The sequence below is a fragment of the Tyto alba genome, unplaced genomic scaffold (genome assembly GCF_018691265.1).
Source record: "Tyto alba isolate M040663 unplaced genomic scaffold, T.alba_DEE_v4.0 Super-Scaffold_46, whole genome shotgun sequence".
NCBI classification, from domain to species: Eukaryota; Metazoa; Chordata; class Aves; order Strigiformes; family Tytonidae; genus Tyto; species Tyto alba.
The window spans coordinates 3,119,905-3,138,793 of NW_024881322.1; the positions used below are offsets into that span (position 1 = coordinate 3,119,905).

The 18,889-nt window shown below is 37.8% G+C and overlaps 1 protein-coding gene and 1 long non-coding RNA gene across 2 annotated transcripts in view; both read right to left on the reverse strand.

Moving 5' to 3' along the window:
* LOC122154748 overlaps nt 1-18,889 on the reverse strand; it is a 128,930-nt gene that overhangs the window by 61,377 nt on the left and 48,664 nt on the right. Inside the window, exon 3 of the mRNA XM_042806294.1 lies at nt 5,409-5,476. Coding sequence (XP_042662228.1) covers nt 5,409-5,476 — 68 coding nt within the window. The remainder of the gene's footprint in view (nt 1-5,408; nt 5,477-18,889) is intronic.
* On the reverse strand, nt 14,205-17,225 carry LOC122154762. The gene is made up of 3 exons (XR_006166842.1): nt 17,161-17,225; nt 15,411-15,493; nt 14,205-14,289 (listed from the first exon to the last, which is right to left on the reverse strand). It is a non-coding gene; the product is annotated as an uncharacterized LOC122154762 (long non-coding RNA).

Here is an 18,889-nt window from a genome sequence, read left to right on the forward strand (position 1 = left end):
AATCGTAGCAGCCTACTCTGGCCTTTTGGAGTTGGCCACCAGAATTAGCCTGCCCAGAGACTGTTGACAAAGCCTTCAACATATACACCATTTGAAAAAAAATCTCTCATAGAAATGCTCCATTCTTCTCTAGATATCTGTGTTAGGTTTTCCCCAGTACTTCTCTGTAGTTTGGAGAAAGTGCCATGAATTATTTTAGGGCAGGTGATACACTGCAAACCAGCAGAACTTCTTGATCCCTCTGTCTTTCCTGTGGCAGGGCCATTTTTAAATCCCTGCCAACCACATTGGAGAAACACTGCCATAGGCTGTGATTGTGATAGTTCTAACAAAGGTCACTGAACATTGTCTTCTTACTACCCAGCCAGGTGGTTTTAACATTTATCAGTCCAGAAGGCTTCTGTGCAGAAAAGGTGGATGCTTTGTGATAGTTCCATCTGAACGAACTTTTCCTGAAGTTGCTTTACTGAGATGGGAAAACTAAGTGGGAAACCTTCAGCTTTTATTAGGAAAGGATAGTAATGTGGTCATGGAAACAGAATCTGATAGAAGGAAAGAAACAAGCATATTGTGCCTTGTTTGTGCAGGGTACCAGATATCTACTTGTTTATGCACTCCCTCCCTAACCTGTTTTAGCCACAATAACCACACGAACGTAAACAGTTTACATCATAAATGTAGATTGACTGGACTAATTTTGTTAGAAGACAGTTAGGCATTGCTGGCAGCCCTGAATGAGTGGCAGTTTCTCATACCACAAAGGGTGGTGATAAGCAATTGTGGCATGAGCTACTGGTGGTATCCATTTCCTACTACAAGCAGAACACTGCACCTCTCTATAGGCTTAATAGCTAACATGTTTAAAACCGAAAAAACAGTGGTAATGATCTTGGGTTTTTTAACATGAAATGTCAGAGCACAAAACTGATACCAGCACTCCTGTGAGCCAGTGGTATTAGAATAAAGTGCAAACCCCCAGGTTACATTACATTCTTGTATGCCACAAAGATGGGGGAAAAGTGATTCCAGCTTCTGAAGCATCTTATAATAGCATCTGTGGAGTCTGAATAGGGAACCAAATCCCAGCCTCCTTTACTCATGTGAGTAGTTTTGTGCTGAGCTATTCTTAAAATAATCATCAATTCCCGCTCAGTGCTCCCCCCCATAAATTAGTTTCTATGATGTATAACAGCCACTGAAAGAAGAATTGAACAGGGAAAATTAACTTGCTTTTCAGTAACAGAAATTTATCAAGGCCACAGTTTTTACTGAGACAAAAACAATTCATTTAAGCCTTGTCAAGATTCGTAATTAAAAATCCTCTACTTTCAATTGCAACTTACAAATACTGTGCTTAATTCCAAAGTTAATATTTCCACACATTTCTACTACACTCTGCTATAGCAACTATGAGTCCAGTCTGATAACAAGAGCACTGTACCCAAGCTAGTAGTAAATGACTTCCCACTATTCTGTGTAAAAATTAAACTTACTTTCTAGAAGGGGCATGGGGAGGTTTGAAGCTGTATTTACTGTCTGAACATCAGTTCTATTGTAAGAAATATGAAAGTTCTGTCTCTTTTAGGCTTAGGCTAATGCATCAGATATGGCAATCCTGAAAAGCTTTGACTTTTTGTTGTGAATCAATCTGCTCCCACCAGGCTGCCTGCTGCCTGCCAGGTCTCCACTGGTGTTTGTGTGAACAGTTTGGATCACAGGTCACCCTAATGGAAGATCAAGCCTTCAACCAACTAACCCATGAGTAGACCTCAACTCTATTTTTCATTACTTATGAGTTGGAAGAGGCCTCTTCCTTCAAAGACTTTGGTAGTGTAGACTTCAGCATGTTCAAGGACCAATTTTCTGTTCTAGAAGAATATGAGTGAGATTATTCTGTTCTGTGATGGACGATTATGATTTCACAGGTGATCATTCAAGCCGATAGTACTTTGACTGTGGTTTTTTATGCAAATTACAACATGAACTTGAAAGAAAAACAACTCTCAATCTTTACCAACACATAACACTTCATCTTCCTCTACTTATGGAGGAGTATTACAATGAAGAAGTGACATGTAACAAATCTCCAATGAATCAAAACTCAACACTTCTCTTACATGTCTCAAAAACGTTTTACTTTGAAGCAACCCATATTCTGCCTTCACTATACACCAGTAACACCATTTCCCTATATCATCTCATTTTTGTTTGCCAGCTGCCTTTTTGCTTATAGTCTGTGCAACAAGAACATGCAGAAAAATTCTTTCTAGTCATACAAAGAGGGTCCCAAACATTTTTTTTTTGTGTGCACTAGCTATCTCACTACCTCAGTAGCCAGTATGTTGCCAGAGTTCTTGGGGCTATCGCTTAAAAATAGACAGTTTTAAGGAAAGATCTGAGAGAGAAACAGGAGGTAACTTTTCTGATATTTATACGGAAGGGTTTTCTAATCATCAGGGCCAGTACAGGAAAAAAAAAAAAAAAAAAAACAGAAGCTGTGAGTTTAAAAAAATCAGAGTAGACATAATGGAGGATGTGATCCTTGCCTGACCACAAAGCCATCATGAAGTTTGACCTAAACCATATCTTCCAGTAAAACAGCTGAAAACTAGGCTTGACTTTCCTGGTGTTTACAAGCACTTAAAAAAAGAAGCATAAAAAGCCTTTTAAAAGGAGAACCAGCCCTTCTGTTGTTAGTTTTATATGAGTTGGATATAAATATATCCAACATTGGGCATAAATATATCCAACAGTCAAAAAGCAACTTAAGAAATGGCAGTATAAACATTAAGGGGGAAAAGCCCAGTACAATGACTTTGTCCTGTTTTTTAAATATTATTTTAAATATTATTATTTGTCCTTTAAGTTTCAGAGGATTTTTGTTGTGTACCTCACAGTTTAATCACCTTCGGAATCATTAAGAGCCAAAATCAAGTTTAAACTAGGTACTAGTGAGACATTTTTTCTTTAATCATTGAAGACTGGCTTACATACCAATTTATGAACTCAGAGATACAATGTGCAAATCACCTGACTGACAGGGATCCCTCTCAGGACCTCCCTAGCTAATATTAATAATTCTCCCTTTGAGAGTCATTAAGAAACAAGACAAAAAACTTCTCCTCAGTTTGTTAGGACCTGATCTAAAGCCACCAAAGCCAATACAAGTCTTTCCAATAGTTTCAGATTGGGCCATAAATCCTGAGACACTATCATCTCTTGAATTTGATGAACTATGATTCCTCGGTACTGGCAGCACACACTGTCACCAGCAAGGTCACATCAATCATGAAACCCAGCCAGTGCCAACAGCCAGCCTGCCTTTGGTGACATAAGAGAAAATCCAATGGCCTACATGTTTTTTGCAGTTATCAGTTTGCACTTAATGCATGGGGAAAGAGGGAAAAGAATGAGCCTCAGCTCTGTCACTCGACCTGATATTCTCTGAGTTGTTGTTTTGGTTTTGGTTTTTTTTTTGGTTTTTTTTTTTTTTTTTCCAATTTAAATGCTGTGCACCTTATATGGCAGTTATTTTTACTTACTCAAATTCTATGACACTTTTATTTTTTTTCTTCCTGCTCTGTAAGTCCAAAACAATAGATGTCTTGGTCTATTGAGGTGACATCACTTGAGTAATTAGGCTGATATTGGAAGTCCACAGTTTGACCTTCTGTGTGTTGCTATGTAGTTCTTAGGGATATAACTTTTGTTAGATAAAACACAGTTACATGGTTGTTATGAAGAAAAAGATAACTGACAGAAATAGCAGAACTAACTTACACAAAAGTATTTACCCAGTGACTCGCTAAAACATTGAAACAGCAAAATCTCACAACAGTCCTCCAGCCAGCAAAGCTCAAACAATCTGGAAGATTCTCTCCACCTCATAAAACTCATCCACCTCAGCCCAAAGAGGGAACAGCACAACTCTGCCTCTGGGGACACCTGACCTTGGAGGATCTCCGGGGATGTCTGGGACTGAGATCATGCAGTCCAAACCAGCACGCTTAATGCCCTACCCCTCTAAATCATTGACAACTGTTGCTCAGGTGAGTTGCTAAAGTGGAAGTAAAGACAATCCCATTTCTGTAACTTTGGAGTACTCTGTGCGTTAATAATCACTCTTTCACAGAGACTATAAATATCCAAACTTCTTCACACAGATCTAATTATCACGTAGTATTTGATGCCTGAGTTCAGTCCATCCTGACCTAATCCACAATCACAGGAAATGCACTTTGAAACCCAAGTCTCGCTGAGTTTGTATTAGTTCCGATGAGCATGAAAATAAGCAGGACTACTGACAGGAAGTTCAGAAAGTCTAGAAAGGACTTCATTATCTGTTACAGCTATTGTAAAACATTAAATAAATAAATGCAAACATTCTTCCTACATATGAGATCTCATTAAAAAGAGCTTCAGGAGTCATCACTGCCTCTTCTAGTGTTGTCATGGGGCTGATGTCACAAATTTGGTCTCTCTGGACATACAGGTTTATCTTCTTTTAGAGGTGAATGACTTATTGATACTGAAACAGTTTTAAAACCCCTAATTTTGCTCAAAAACTATACACAAACTTGCATTTATAAAAACAGCAAAAATACCTAGTTACCATAAATTTTGTGAAATAATACATTTTCTGCTTTCAGACTTCAACCTGTATCTAATCACTGCTCAGGAGGGCACCTACTGTAAAGAACATTTTAGCCTCATTTCTATGTGAAGCAGGTGGTTTCTTCCACCTTCCCTCCTAAACATCTGGTGCTGGCTACATTCAGAGATAAGTTTGCAGAGTAGATTGATATGAAGTCTAATTTGGTATGGCAAATCCTCTGGGACAAATTCCCTTAGAGTGCAGATGTACCATGACTCTAAAGTCAAAAATGTTGCATAATTTATATCATTATAGATTTGTCTCAGGCTGGTTGGGTCTAGCTTTTGAGGTTTTGCTGCTGTTCTTTTTCCCCCTTCTAAATAGGACTTTATTGGATTTTAAACAAATAAATATACACAAAACTGTGTCTTCTTTAGCATATTAACTCCTGGACACAATTATGAGTTTTCTGTGTAAGGCTACTGAATTCAAACCAGGAAAAAAAATCCTGTTTCATAAGATGGTCACATTAGCCACCTCAGGAAGTACGATGCTGTTCAATGGGCAGTGATCTCATACATGCAAGTGCCTGTTCTCTAGACCTAACAGCACAGTTGTTGCTTCTTCAGCAAGTGCTGCCAGGCCCTACAAACAAAACTAATCGCATTGTCTCCAGCTGTATTACTCAACAGAAGGAACACTTCATCAGTTAGAATGCTATTGACCACCTGCAGACTGCCCTCACAGTCAGTTATTTTCCTTCCTTCATAAATGCATGCAGAATTTAATTTAAATCAGAAGCAGTGATTCTTACCTGAAAACAATTTGGGAGCTTGTGACCACAAAGGGAACACAGGGAACCCACAGATGATCCAATAGGTCCTGGGAAAAAAGGGAGAAATGAGAGGAATTAATAGCCTTGTCCTCATCCTCCCGTTCTCTGTCTTTTGGGAAGACACCTGTAGACTGTTTGATTTCTTTCCCATTGAGAAGCAATGTATTTTTACTCATCACTTACCAGAAAAGGTTGTGTTCATGTTAAAAGTAGCAAATACTTTTTTTCCTCCACCGGAACTACAGTCCTGTTTCTCACATAGCATTAAATAATCTTTTTTCCAGATTTTAACGAAGTACTAATGGTCATACAAACACTCCCTCTGTAGAGCTATGAAAATATTTATATCAGGCAATGATAACACCCCAAAAAGGCTGTTATACAATGGTAAACTTAAAAAAATTATGAGTTTGCATAGCCAAGCTGGTGACAGACCTCTCATACCTGATAGTAAACCTCCATGAACACAATTGCGAGATGTAGATACAATCAACCTACATTTTACTTTTATTTCAGGACTTAAAATGGATTCCTTCATGCATCCTGAACACAGCAAACACCAAGTATTCATTACAATCAATAGAGTGTATTATACTGTGACCTCTCAGCTGTAGCAAGATCTTTCACCCAGCAGAAATCATTCTATGTGAAGGGCCCTTGAGCACAAATTAAATGAAAGTAGACAGCAATCGAGGGAAATTATAGTCATAACTGCTGTAGAAATGAAGTCAACTCTTTCTCTGCATGATCACAGCAAACAGTGCAGATGCTCTTTGCTATCAGCATTGATGCAGGTGCCAAAATTCCTTCCTGCTAAAAGAGTTTTAATAAAATGACTTTATCCTTAAGGGATGTGTCACCAGTATTACAAAAAAAAAAAAAAAAAAAAAAAGAAGACAGAAACAAGCCTTGAAAATACCATAGGAGCCCAAGACCCAGTTTGATCTACTAGTGCCATTATAGTACAAATAAATGTCTAATGACAGACATTACACTTCAGGTGTGAGTGAGAATGCTTTCATTGCCTAAGTGTTGTGTGTGGAGTTGTACAAAACACACTTAAAGGTCTCCTGCCCCAAGAAGGTTGACAGAATCACACTCTGAGAAACCCAAAACATATACTTATTTTAAAAATTGAATGTTTTTTTTTTTTTATTCTCCAACTGTTTCTTCAGCATAGATTTTACAGTATATCTTTTTTTTCTCTACAAAGCTTACAACAGCAAGTGATAGATCCTACAAAGTAGTAAATCATCAGAATCCAAGCTAGCTTGACAGTAGCCAAAAAGCTGAGAATACATAATGGAATCTGCTTGCCAACAGCCACCAATTGAAAATACAAAATATTACTACTTAGGACCATATTTATCAGAGAGAACTCACTAACTGGTATAATGTACTACAGTCAATACAGGATCATAGAAAGGGCAGAGATATTGTTCTTCTGAGCATAGACACCAACTTCAGGGATTTAAGCCTTTAAACAGAAGATTGGGTTTAGCAGAGATTTTGAGCTCTCTAGGTGAATAAATGGGCCTTTCATGGAGGTAGAAACCTCTGAGTTTCGTAAATAAATGAATGCAAAACCCACAATTCCCTTTTAGGACTCAAACACCTTAAATGTAGATCACTGAAGGAGCAACAGGCCACTTTATTTCAAAGACACCGGGAAATAAGGAGGAAAAAAAAAAAAAAAAAAAAAACCAAACAAAAAACCTTTAGGAAATGCTAGTCAAAAACTACTGAAGGATACTTCCTCTTTAAAAATATGCCTCACAAACATAACAACTAAATTAATCCTCCTTAAAGGCTAACTCCTAGTACATGTTAAATATTAATTTACAGTGCTGACTTCTCAAAGAGAAAAAGGAAAATAAAACCAAAACATTTTTTCTTAATTGAACTGCTTTCAGGAAACATATCCATTTCCATCAATAGCAAACAGCATGCTCTGGGGACCAAGACAGACAGATGAGAGGCAAATAGTGAGAAGTCTGAACTGATCACCTCTAACATGTCTTTTGGATTCCCTTCTCCTTCCATTCTGAAACTGATACAAGCTGAGAAATGGGAGGAAATATCAGAGGAAGGGAAACATCTCTTTTCCCCGTGAAAAAAAACAATGCATAAACATACTATCTTTTTTATTTTTGGCCTCAGCTCTTTATTGAGAGAGCAAATATTTGCATATTTTTTTCCCAACTAAAGATTTTTGAAAAATGCATGGAAAGTCAAATTACTATTTGTTGTAGTCCTGGCTGAGTCCCTTTCATAGACAATCGTGAATCTACTGTAATTGGACCCAACTGTTGCATCCCACACATTTCCAAACATGGCAAGATTTCAAATACCATCTTTAATCTGGGTCACTCCAGCAAATTTCTGGATATAGGAATCCTCTCTGAAGCCCTCTGCAAGGGGTCCTTTAGTCCAGCTGCCCTGGGCCTGGGACCAGTGGTAAACCTCAACTCTGCTATTAGGCACATTTTCCCAGAATTGTACCTAGTTGTAGCTGTTCTGGTTCACGTTCAAAAAAAATAAATCAGACATTCAAAAGAATTTCTTACAAACATGTATTTTAAATTTTAGCTAGTGCTAGAGTATTGCAATGTTTGCAAAAAAATACAAATACTTGAAAAAGGTCTCCCTTTGAAGCACTGGATTTGATCTGTGTCCTTGAGTAAGGACACTCCACTTACCCCCCAGCTCCTTCAGCTATCTTCTTTTTCCAGAAGTAGGTTGGACATACCGCCTTTTCTTTTATGGATGTCTCCTTTATGGTATCAGAGCACTATCATTTTTCTTCTTCCTCTACTTGAAATTTTCCTATCTCTGTCTCCTGCCTCCCCTTCTTTATTGACAGCTGAACAGGGAACACACGAAATCAGTGATTCTGCTGGTAGAAACCCTTTTATTCTACCACAGTGGAAATGTTTGCCGAGACCTTGATTGGCCCCTCTCTGCTTCCCAGATGCATTCAGCACTACTACAAAATGGATATTATTCTCTACATTGAAGGTTACAGTCCTAAATGATGCTCATGAAACAAAGAAGAATTCTTGTCCTGACAGGGGCATATTCCCCACACTGTCTCACAATTGCTCCTATCTTTATGTACCAGAGAATCAACAGACACAGCTGAAGGAGAGCTACTCTAGCAGAGTATAAATAGCCTCCCCCAGTAGAGCCCAGGCCATGTGTTACACTAACGTGGCTAGGCTGTGTCCAATCCTCATTTTAGCTATCTGTGGATCACCTGGGTGGTGCTGCCCTAGGGGCTTCTGACCATCAAACTACTGCCCCTCTTCGCTTTTGCTAATCGGCATTTATGGGAGCAGAATGTGCTTTGGATGCAATTAAAGAAGCATCTCTACCTATGGGCTTGCAACTGAAAACAATCATTTTGTGCTAATGTTTCATTATGAAGGGCATTGTCGCATATAATAATTCATCAGTACAAAAATATAAACATGAAATTAAGGCATAAGTAGCCTCTAATGTAATGGTCCATGAAACAGATAACTTCACAAGATACTGTTAAGGGTTTTCAGGCTAGAGAACACAGATACTCCTTCTTAAAACAAGAATTCAATACTTATCCCTGGGCTCTTCATTTATCAATTTCTGTCAGAAATCCCAGCATAGCTGTGATGTGGGTACAGCCTAATTCTGAAACATCTTGTAAACTGAACCTTGTCGCAAGCTGAGCCCTCCAGATCAGGTAGTGAGGTCAACTCACGAACATGCCAGCCCCCAGCTATACAATCAATCACGAAGTCAGGATTTCAGGCTGTGTGTATTTTAAAGTGTATTTTAAATAAAACAACATTGAAACTCTCTTAGCCGCCTGACCTGTTGGTGCTAATAATAAACAGATCTACTCAGCCAAACACTGTTGACACAGAGTGATCCATTTAAATTAAAATAACCCTTTCTTCCTCTTCTCATCTGTTACCACATAATAAATCAGCTTGTAGGACATAAACCAAGGAGCAAGTCAGAAACAATTAGGGAAGGTTTTGTGCGTGCTCAGAGGTGGACACACATGAGAACTGAGAATAACATTCTGAAAGGTTGATCGTATCACAACTCAGGAAACCTGTAATCTTAACATTGTGACTTCTTTTCCCTTCCTACTAATGAATCGGCTTCTTAAGATTAAGAATTGTATCTTTCTTTATGAGTTACATTGAAAATTTTTGCATCCTTCATGTATTACCTCCTCAGCCATACCTTGTCATTAGCTCCTTTCTGATTGTTCAATATTTGCACCGATTGCCTCCATTCCTTGCTGCTGACTCTCACGACTCTTGCCATTAATTTGTTGCCTAAAGAAATCATTCTGGAAACCTTCTGAAGTAACTCACTTGCTCAGTGCATAAAATTAGGCACTTCTACAATTAAGGATGCAGCTTCATCAAACAGCCAAGTTCTAAACAGAATTACTTGAGTCTTGATTTGATGCCTTTAGGCACTACGTTGTCATGTAAAGGAATCATTAATAAAGCAAGTATAATTTGTACACCTAGAACATTTCACTCTTTAGTGGGGAAAAAAAGCATACCAAACTATTTGAGCCAAATTCCCAAGAATCCCTGGGAAAAAGGCCAAGTAGCAAAAAATTCATTTCAGCACAAGACCAAAGAAAGCAAAGTAGAAGAGCTTTTTGATATTATTCTCTAGACAACTGTTGACCTACAGCAAAACAAATTATAACCACTTCTAATCAGATTTCTGACTTTTTCAGTCTTAGTTTTCCTTTATGCAGATATAAGGAGTTGATGGAATACTGGATTACTTACTATCCCACAATTTCCGAAAGAATAAGAAAGCATTATTTTCACACACAATCAACAAAGGAAAATTATCTGGGAATAAACATTCTTCACCTCAGGACAGGAGAAATCTCACTCTACCTTCCCCATACTAGAATTAGTAAATTGCTTCAGCACCTGAGAAGCTTTGTTAGCTAACTGCTAAAGGGCAGTTTGCAATTTGCCTAATTGGAGTACAAACTTATTAAGCAGCTTCCTTATATTATCTATAATGTTAACAGGCTACCAAGTAAGTGCACTAATGTGTCAAGTACATGTAATGTACAGTAATGTGTCAGAGGGAGAGAAATTACATATATTTATGTATTAATATATTTTCACCTCAAGAATTTGTTGATAGGATCCTGTTAATATGTCAACATTTTGACTTAGAATGAGTTTCAGCCTCTTCTCTCTCCTGAAACAGTGGGCTGTTTCTGGGGAATAGGAAGAACAGGCCTATAAAATTCCTTCCAGGCTGAACAGCAAAAACAGCAGCTGCAGGAGATATGAGTGGCTTTTTGGCAGAAAGGCATCCTGTCACGCATCAGACCCACACTCATTAATACTAGTGAGCATTGCTGCAGTCAGAATTAATTACTATGCACAGGACTCAAGGATATTTTAGCCTCAAACAATGAGAAGACATATGTATTTTAACATTAGAAGTAATGGTGGCATCAGCTTAGCTGCACTCTTAATTCTTTCGAACAGAATGCAGAACAAACCCCATGCAGAATGCCCTCCTGTTAGCCTAGTTGAAGACTTCCAAAATATTAAATAGAAAATATAACACAGTCTTGAAATGGGATAAAATAAAGAAAATCCTTATGTGGAAAAAAAAAAAAAAAAAAAAAACCAAACTATTTGGACTTACTTCTGCACAGTACTGAGCACATGCTGAACACTAAGCATCAAGCGTTACTAAACAGTAAGAGGTCTCATTACCATTCAAGTAGCTGCTAACAGAATCAGGCCTTTTAGGAGGAGATAGGAGCTACAGAAAAGGTCATAGCAGCATTTTTCATTAGTACATCTCAAAGCACCACATGAAAGAGTCTGGTATCATTATGCCCATTTTACGGATAAGGAAATTGAGGCAAAGCACTGTGAAGTACCTTCATGAAGACTTGACAAGCTACTATTATATCTAAAAATAGAATCCAGTTCTCTTAAATCCTCATCTACCATAGTCACAAGCTTCCCAGGAGAAAAAGGAGACAGTTGTTCTTGGACAATGATAAAGACCTGACTTTTCAAAGGTGCATCCAGCAATGGAGACAAACACTTGAAGCCTACAGAAAAAAAAAAAAAAAAAAAACACATGTCTTTTTTTCCCTTCTTATAACCCACACAATCACCAGATCAATAAACTGCTTGGATTGCTAAAACCACATTTCTTGGCCTGGTTTCAGATGGCATCCCAGACAAACAAATCCAACTGCCCCCAAAGTGTTGGTCTGAACTGAGCAGGATTCCCTTCAGGCAGAAAAGCCACGTGCACAGGACAAGTTACAGGATCAAGATATAATAGCATGCTGAATTATTAATTTTAAAATGTTTAAAATTGCAACATCCCTTTAAATATAAACTATTTCCTACATAGTCTTGACAGTACTCTCATTAAATACTAATAGATGGTTCTGTAATAAACAGAAGCTTAAAAATGAATCAAGTTTATATACCTTGGGATTTCATGAGTAACAGTGTTTTCCAACATAGGAGTGTGGAGAATCTTTTTTTATGATGCATTGATATCTCCTTCTTGGCACTGAATAACACTTCATAATATCTTACATTATAATTTTATTTATTTTGTACCAAAACTTGTAGTTGTTCTATAAGTTTCAAATGTTAATTGTATAGTTGTCCTTTATGAGGATACAAGAAAGTCTCTTCAGATTCACCCTTTTTTATACATGCAGAGCAATCACTCCCTTGTGTGCCATAATGATGACAAACCAGTTATTTTTTCTTCTCAGCTAAAAGTGATATACCACTCTCCTCATTAGAAATGTAAATATTTGGACTAAAGAACTGTAACCAGGCAATGTTTTCAGAAGGCCTTGTTACTCATGACCTCCTGTCTGAACCTTCTCTATGTATGCACATCATAATCTATCTCAAGCAAAGCTGCTGGTAATGCTGAGGTAACAGTTAATGAAGTATGTTTTTCTAAGACAAGACACTGAAATCCTTCAGTCAAAGGAACCATGCAATTTCAAATACTATTACATTCGAAATCACTGTTGTCAGCTACTATAATAATATAGATTGCATTAACACAGGCTGCAGGCCTATCAATGCAAACAAACTTGAATTCCAGAGGAATCCTAAAATGAGATTCTGGTGTTGGGACAGAGGGAGGTGACCCAGCCATTAAAAAATGCAGCATTGTCTCAGCTTTTTTTCTTTGCAACAAAACCTTGGAGCCATACTATGGGGTACATCTCAATTCTGACACAAAAAAAAATAAAGAAGTCAACAACTGTTTATCACTGCTATTCACACAGTTCCAAGCTCATCATAGACACTTGCTAGGGAAACCACATGTTGTCTGCATATTTGTGGTATTCAAGCTGGAGATAATAGCAGGGCAGAATAAAAGGTTTTACATGAGTTTTCTATTTGAAAATACCAAGGGAAAGAAAACAAGATGAGAACCAAGCTATTTACTAAGGTACAAAAAGATGTGTATAGAGATCCATTTTTAGCAATAAGGTAAGCTACTAACACTGGTCATGTAAAAAAGCAGACAAGCATACCATGTAAACTCTGCAGTTTAGTGGCAATGTTGGGTTTAATATAACAGTTACTAATTACCTGATTTAATTATTAGTAGTTGCCTTGCATGCAGGGCTACAGCACAAACATAAATCGGAAAAATTAATTTCTTCTTTCATTACATCTTCAGGTTTTAGTTCTGCCTACTCTGAGGTTTTACACAACGGTGACTCAAGTGTTATTATTTCTACCTATTGAAATATCAGGATCAAATTACTTATTCTATTTGCTCAGCTAGATTTTAAAAACTGGCAAAAGATGATTTTAATAGTAACTGTCAAATTAGTTACATCAGTGCAAACCCCTAGAGGAATGTGCATACACACAAATTACTGTGATGTAAAGCAATGTATGTATTTACAGATACAGTAGACTGACAGAAGGATTAAAACAGTGTGGCTTAATTTGGTTATGTGCACGTCAATATAAGAAAATAGCTTCTCTTTATTTTAGAATAGTATCTTAAAGGGATTTACTCAGGTACACAAAATAAGCTGTCTGGAAACTCTCAGAAATTTCCACATAGACAAATGACCATAAGGAAACGGGCTACTGTGTATCAGCTGATCCACAGCCACCATCCATGTCAGTTTTCTCAGCCTGTAACAAATAGTGAGATAACCAAAGTTAGCTTAGTCATATTTCCATGAAGCCTAAACTAATTCAAATAATTTCTCATGTCTTGGACAGATGCACAGTCACTGTAGATCAGCTGATATGAAATATCTTGTCAAGGGACTGCATTGGATGAGGAATGTGAGAACAGAGTAAAACTGGTCTGACTTCTGCACAAGAAAAATAATTAAATGTTCAAACTAAAATGGGATAAACTGCATATTGTTCCAGTTGCTGCATTTTTCAGGGAACTATGCTGGCCTAAATTAACTGGTACTGGTGCCAATTTTCTTTACCTAGATGGAAAATTACAGAGCCATCTATAAAATGTAGCGCTAGTTTAACTAAGTGTGCATTTAAAATGACTCAATGTAACTCAGTTCAAACCACTACATTTAAAGTAGGGAGTATTTAATTTGCCTTAAATTGATTAGGAATGGGTGTAAATTAAACTAATGTAATGTTATCAGAATGCTGGATAAGAATACCACAAATATGCAGACTTTTTCACTTGTAAAGTTGTTTAAAAATACTTTCCAACCTTCTCATCAGATAGGCCAAAATTAATACTGGTAAAGGTAGTAGAAGGTCCAATTAAGATCTTCATTTGTTGCCAAGAAGTTCTCAGTCTCGGTAGTCTTTTGTACCTGCAAATGACCCAAAGGTGGAAAAATTTGCATATGCAAGGTTATTATAAATATCTGATTTATTCCTGGCTGAAATTTAATCCTACCTGAAGAAATATTGTTAGGTAACCCAGAAAGAGTTAATTATTATCCTTGGAAGAAATTAAATATTTCTACAGCTTTAGCAATCCAGATTAAAAATGTAAAACCTCTTGCTCCTCAGACTCAATGACTACAGCTAATTACACTGAATCATAATGTTCCCTTAAAACCAATACGTATTAAAATAAGTGCATTTAAAAGACTAGGAAAAAACAACATAAAGAAAAAGTAATGAAATTAGTAAATTCTTCATGATTCTGCAAATCAGTATCAAAGGGTTTACTGTCATCTTCTTTTAACATCAAACTGTATGAAAGAATTTCTCTATGTGCTTTGAAGCAGGAACATCTCAAAAGAGATTTACCAGGTATATTGCTTTGGTTGGAAGTGCCAAAATATACAGAAAAAATATTACTGTCCAAGATGTCCAATTTGATTTCTAAATAAAAGAAGTAATAGCCTGAGTTTCATCCATTACAGGAATCCCCACGGTTTGGGAATCACTCACACTAAAATGACAGAGCAAAACATCTCAGCACACACAGGAATAAACAAGGCCTTGGTCCAGGAAACTGCTCCCTGCTGAGACTACTTGAGATCAATTAGATTTGGGAATGACATGGGACATGGTTTATTCGGAGCAGTTTGCAAGGCTGAGGTAAAAAATCTAAAAGAAAACTTTAACAGAAATTCCTCTCACTGCAGCAAAAAGCCTCTTCTTCATTTTTTCAATGTTCTATTTTTATTGTTCCTTCTATATCTTATTGTAATATATTAGGAAGGTCAAGGTTTATTTTATTCTTAACATTTTTTATTAGTACAAAGGGATATTATCAATTTTTAAAAAACATTTTAAACAAATAGTTTCACATATAGGACTAATATTCAGTGATGACTTCTTAGGTGACCAAAATGTTTCCAAAGGGCTAAGAAATTTTAGGGGGAGGTATTCCCCAAAAATCAGCTCACAAATCCCTCTTCTCATCAAGAGAAGAACTTCCAGATACCTTCTATTTTCATTTAAAAGTTTCTCAGCTCACCTTTGTGGGTATAGATGGTGTAAATGGGTGATTATGGAGAAAGGTCATTCTGAGCTGTTGTGATTCAAGTGCTGGCACAGGTTCTAAAATAAAGCAACATTGTCAGTGCTGTGATAAGGGCTGATCCTCCAACACTTCTGGATTAGCTGCTATTGAAACTGTTGCTGATGTACAGTGTTATTCTCAGAAATTCATACTAACCTTGGAAAATTTGCAGAGAAAATTGAGAACTGTCCCACTGTACTTAAAAATGCCCTGTATACCTATAGTTTCAATCCATTATCTTAATAAAACTTAATTTAGTCCAAAAAAAAAAAATCCAATTCACCATAGAGCTTGTATGCTTTTCCTATTTTCACTGCATTAAGTGAAACACAAAAGACAGACACTTATCCCAGCAGGGAATAGCACTGAGATATTTCATGGCTTTTTAAAGTTTTAAATCAAAGGAGACCATCAGATCATCCCATCCATTTCAGGTCCATCATAATCTATTATGTTTCATCTAGTCACCACCACACTGAGCCTCCACTAACTTGTGTTTGTTGAATATCTGTCTATCAAAGCAGACACCTGGGGATTTTGCTTCATGCAATACTGGTTAAACTGTGGTCTCTGTGGCCCCTGCTGCAGCTGCAAATGAATCCCGGGCAAAAAAAACGGCAGTTTTGTGTGGCACTCTCTGCCAGGGCACGTCACACACAGTGTAACTCCTTGTGCTTACACGTGAAGACAAGGCTGGTGTAAGGACGCTCAGCTCCTTCCCAGTTCGTGGCACTTGAGGACTCTGACAGTAGGAGTAGTAGGTATGTTACAGCAGAATGATAAAATCTGAAAAAACAGGTATTCCCCCTCCCGTACAGGCTGGTGCAGATGCCATTCTAAGTGCTGGCCATCAGACTCTTTCCTGAAAGACAGGTTGGAGGTATTCCAGGACTATCGGTCCAAAAATGACTGGAGGACTGATCAGGCAGGAATAACTACAGAACAGTTTTTCACAGAAATCAGAGGGTTCCTTCACTTCACACCTATGCAGATCTTTGAAACTAAGTAAAGACATTTATCCGTACTATAGCTCCAGCACAACTGAGACTAGCAGTTGGCTTCAGGTAAATGTCGCAATACTTCACTGTCTCCTCTTCCTCTGTCATTCGACCCATAACTTCGATAGTGCGCTTCCTTAATTTTGAACTTTCCTGCATCACTGACATGACTACAGCCTGGATTAGGGCGTATATTAACATACTTGAAGGCCTTTGAAGACAGTTGCTACCCTTTCTCAAACTGTTTAGCAAATGATGTAATCATGACCAGCATGACAACACAGGTAGGTCCATGCAGAGGTCGATTATGTTCACCAAGAGCAGGTGTGAAAATGGATCAGCACGATCATGGCTGTCAAAAACAAAGTCATTCAAAGAATTTCTGAAGACGTTGGAAGGAATTTAATGAAGAGATGTAGTCACTCCATCTTTATATTCCTAAATGAGAATGTGAGGAGACACAGCAGGGACATACTTGTCAAGTGTGAAAGAAGTGAATCCCCCACAGGGCCCAAGGAATGGAGAAGCTCTGATGCTGAATTAAAGAGAAGGAAAAGCACAGATGTCCAGATAAAGAGTCCCACGTGATTCCTTCAACCAAGTGCAGTCAAGTTGTGTTATGCCGCAGAGAAAAAAGGAGAACTGCTATTAAGTCTTTGAGTAGTGAGATAGAAAAGAAAAAAAAAAAAAAAAAAAAAGAGACCCACCTGTTTACAGTTTCACTTTTTAGTTCTCATCTGCAACGCTGCAACTGCGCTGCTTGCAAACACAACAAGGGGACCTCTCTTCCTCTTTTTTTACTTTCCTGTAGGCAGTCTGCCTTCTCCTGAAGTGCCATTGAATTCTAAAACTCAAGGAAGAATTTAGTCAGCAAGTGGTTGGGAGTGTAAAGGAAAGAAGAGGGAAGAGAAAGTAAAGATGCAGGTAAGTGTCAAACTAAACAAGCGAAGGAATCTATAGCACCAATATCAAAGCAGCACAAGCCACAATGGCTGAGAACCTGAGGCTGATGTGATTTACTTTCATGCCTTAGGACATTCAGTTCCACATAATCCACTGTCAAAGTCAATTATAAATATTACAGTATCTGCTAGTGGAACTGATCCAATCCAGTCACAAGAAAATATCAAATTCTGCCTGTAAGGTACCTGAGCACTTAATGACAAGGATTTATACCAAGATACAATCAAAATGAACAAGCTGTACAAAAGAGCAAACCAAAGCTAGGAAACCAGGTTGCTTGTGTCTGTGTTTTTAATACCTGCACTTGATTTCTCAGGGGCTTATTGTAAACTTTCTTCAAACAAAACAGCATTAGGAAACAAAGGACTAAAGATTTTTTTTTAACACCAGTCCATAAAGTTACTTTCCTAAGTCTATGTTAATATATCAAAATAGACATAATTATTAGATTTTTAAAACACTCAGGGCCTGGCACCTTCTACTGAAATCAGTAACACCATCTCTAAACACATGACTTTACCACTACTGAGAGGATGATCCACTCTTGAATGTGATGAAGTAGTGTTATTTGAAGAAGGAAACTGTGCTGGTAGGCACAGAGAAGTGCTTTGAAGAGTTTGAAATCAGAGTACAGTCTCTTTTTGTCAAAGATATACAGGTGGAACTGTTTCTTTAGAACTGGAACTGCTCCCCGGATCTTTCCCCAGTTTTACGGCAGACAGGTGAGTAATGATTTTTACTCTATCTGCTTGGCTAAGAAACACCAGCCTGTTCCAGCAAAAGAGGAGCTTGGCCACATTTATTTCTGTCTTTGCCCTTTTTTGACTTGTGTAAAATTGCCATGTACTTCAACACACAGCCCCTAACACTTTGGAAATTCCGGCTGGCACAGAGAAGAGCAGCATGTGCCCTCAGAAACACATGCTGCTGTGAGCACATCGAATCTATTCTCCTCACTTGAAAGTGGCTTCTCAACAGGCAACAAATGAAGTTCTAGTTCTTCCAGATGGCAGGGTGTCTAAAAGATCAACAAAACCTCCAAAATGAACATTATGATCAACATAATCCCATGGCCCAAACCTGCACCATGGGAGTAGTCCAAACCCCACCACACAAGTTCAGGCTGACTTTCTCTCACTTTCTCTTCTTCTAGCATTAACACAAAACAGTAGGAATCGTGTACATTTTAATCTTAAATTCCATTGCACTTACTCTTCCTCTTAAGAAGCTACAGAGTGGGCAGCAGAGTCAGGCAGCCAGTACTCTGCCATGTAACCAGGAAATGTAAAGGCCATACCAAGTGGTGACATAGGTGGGAAAGAACTAGTGGATTGCTTAGCTCACCCTCATCTAGTGTATAAACTCACAACTAGTGTATAAACTTACCTCTGTAGGTAAGCAAAATTGCTAAGAGGTGCACAGAAGTGCACTCATCACAAGGAAGAATCACTCAGTCCTACTGTAAAATCAGAA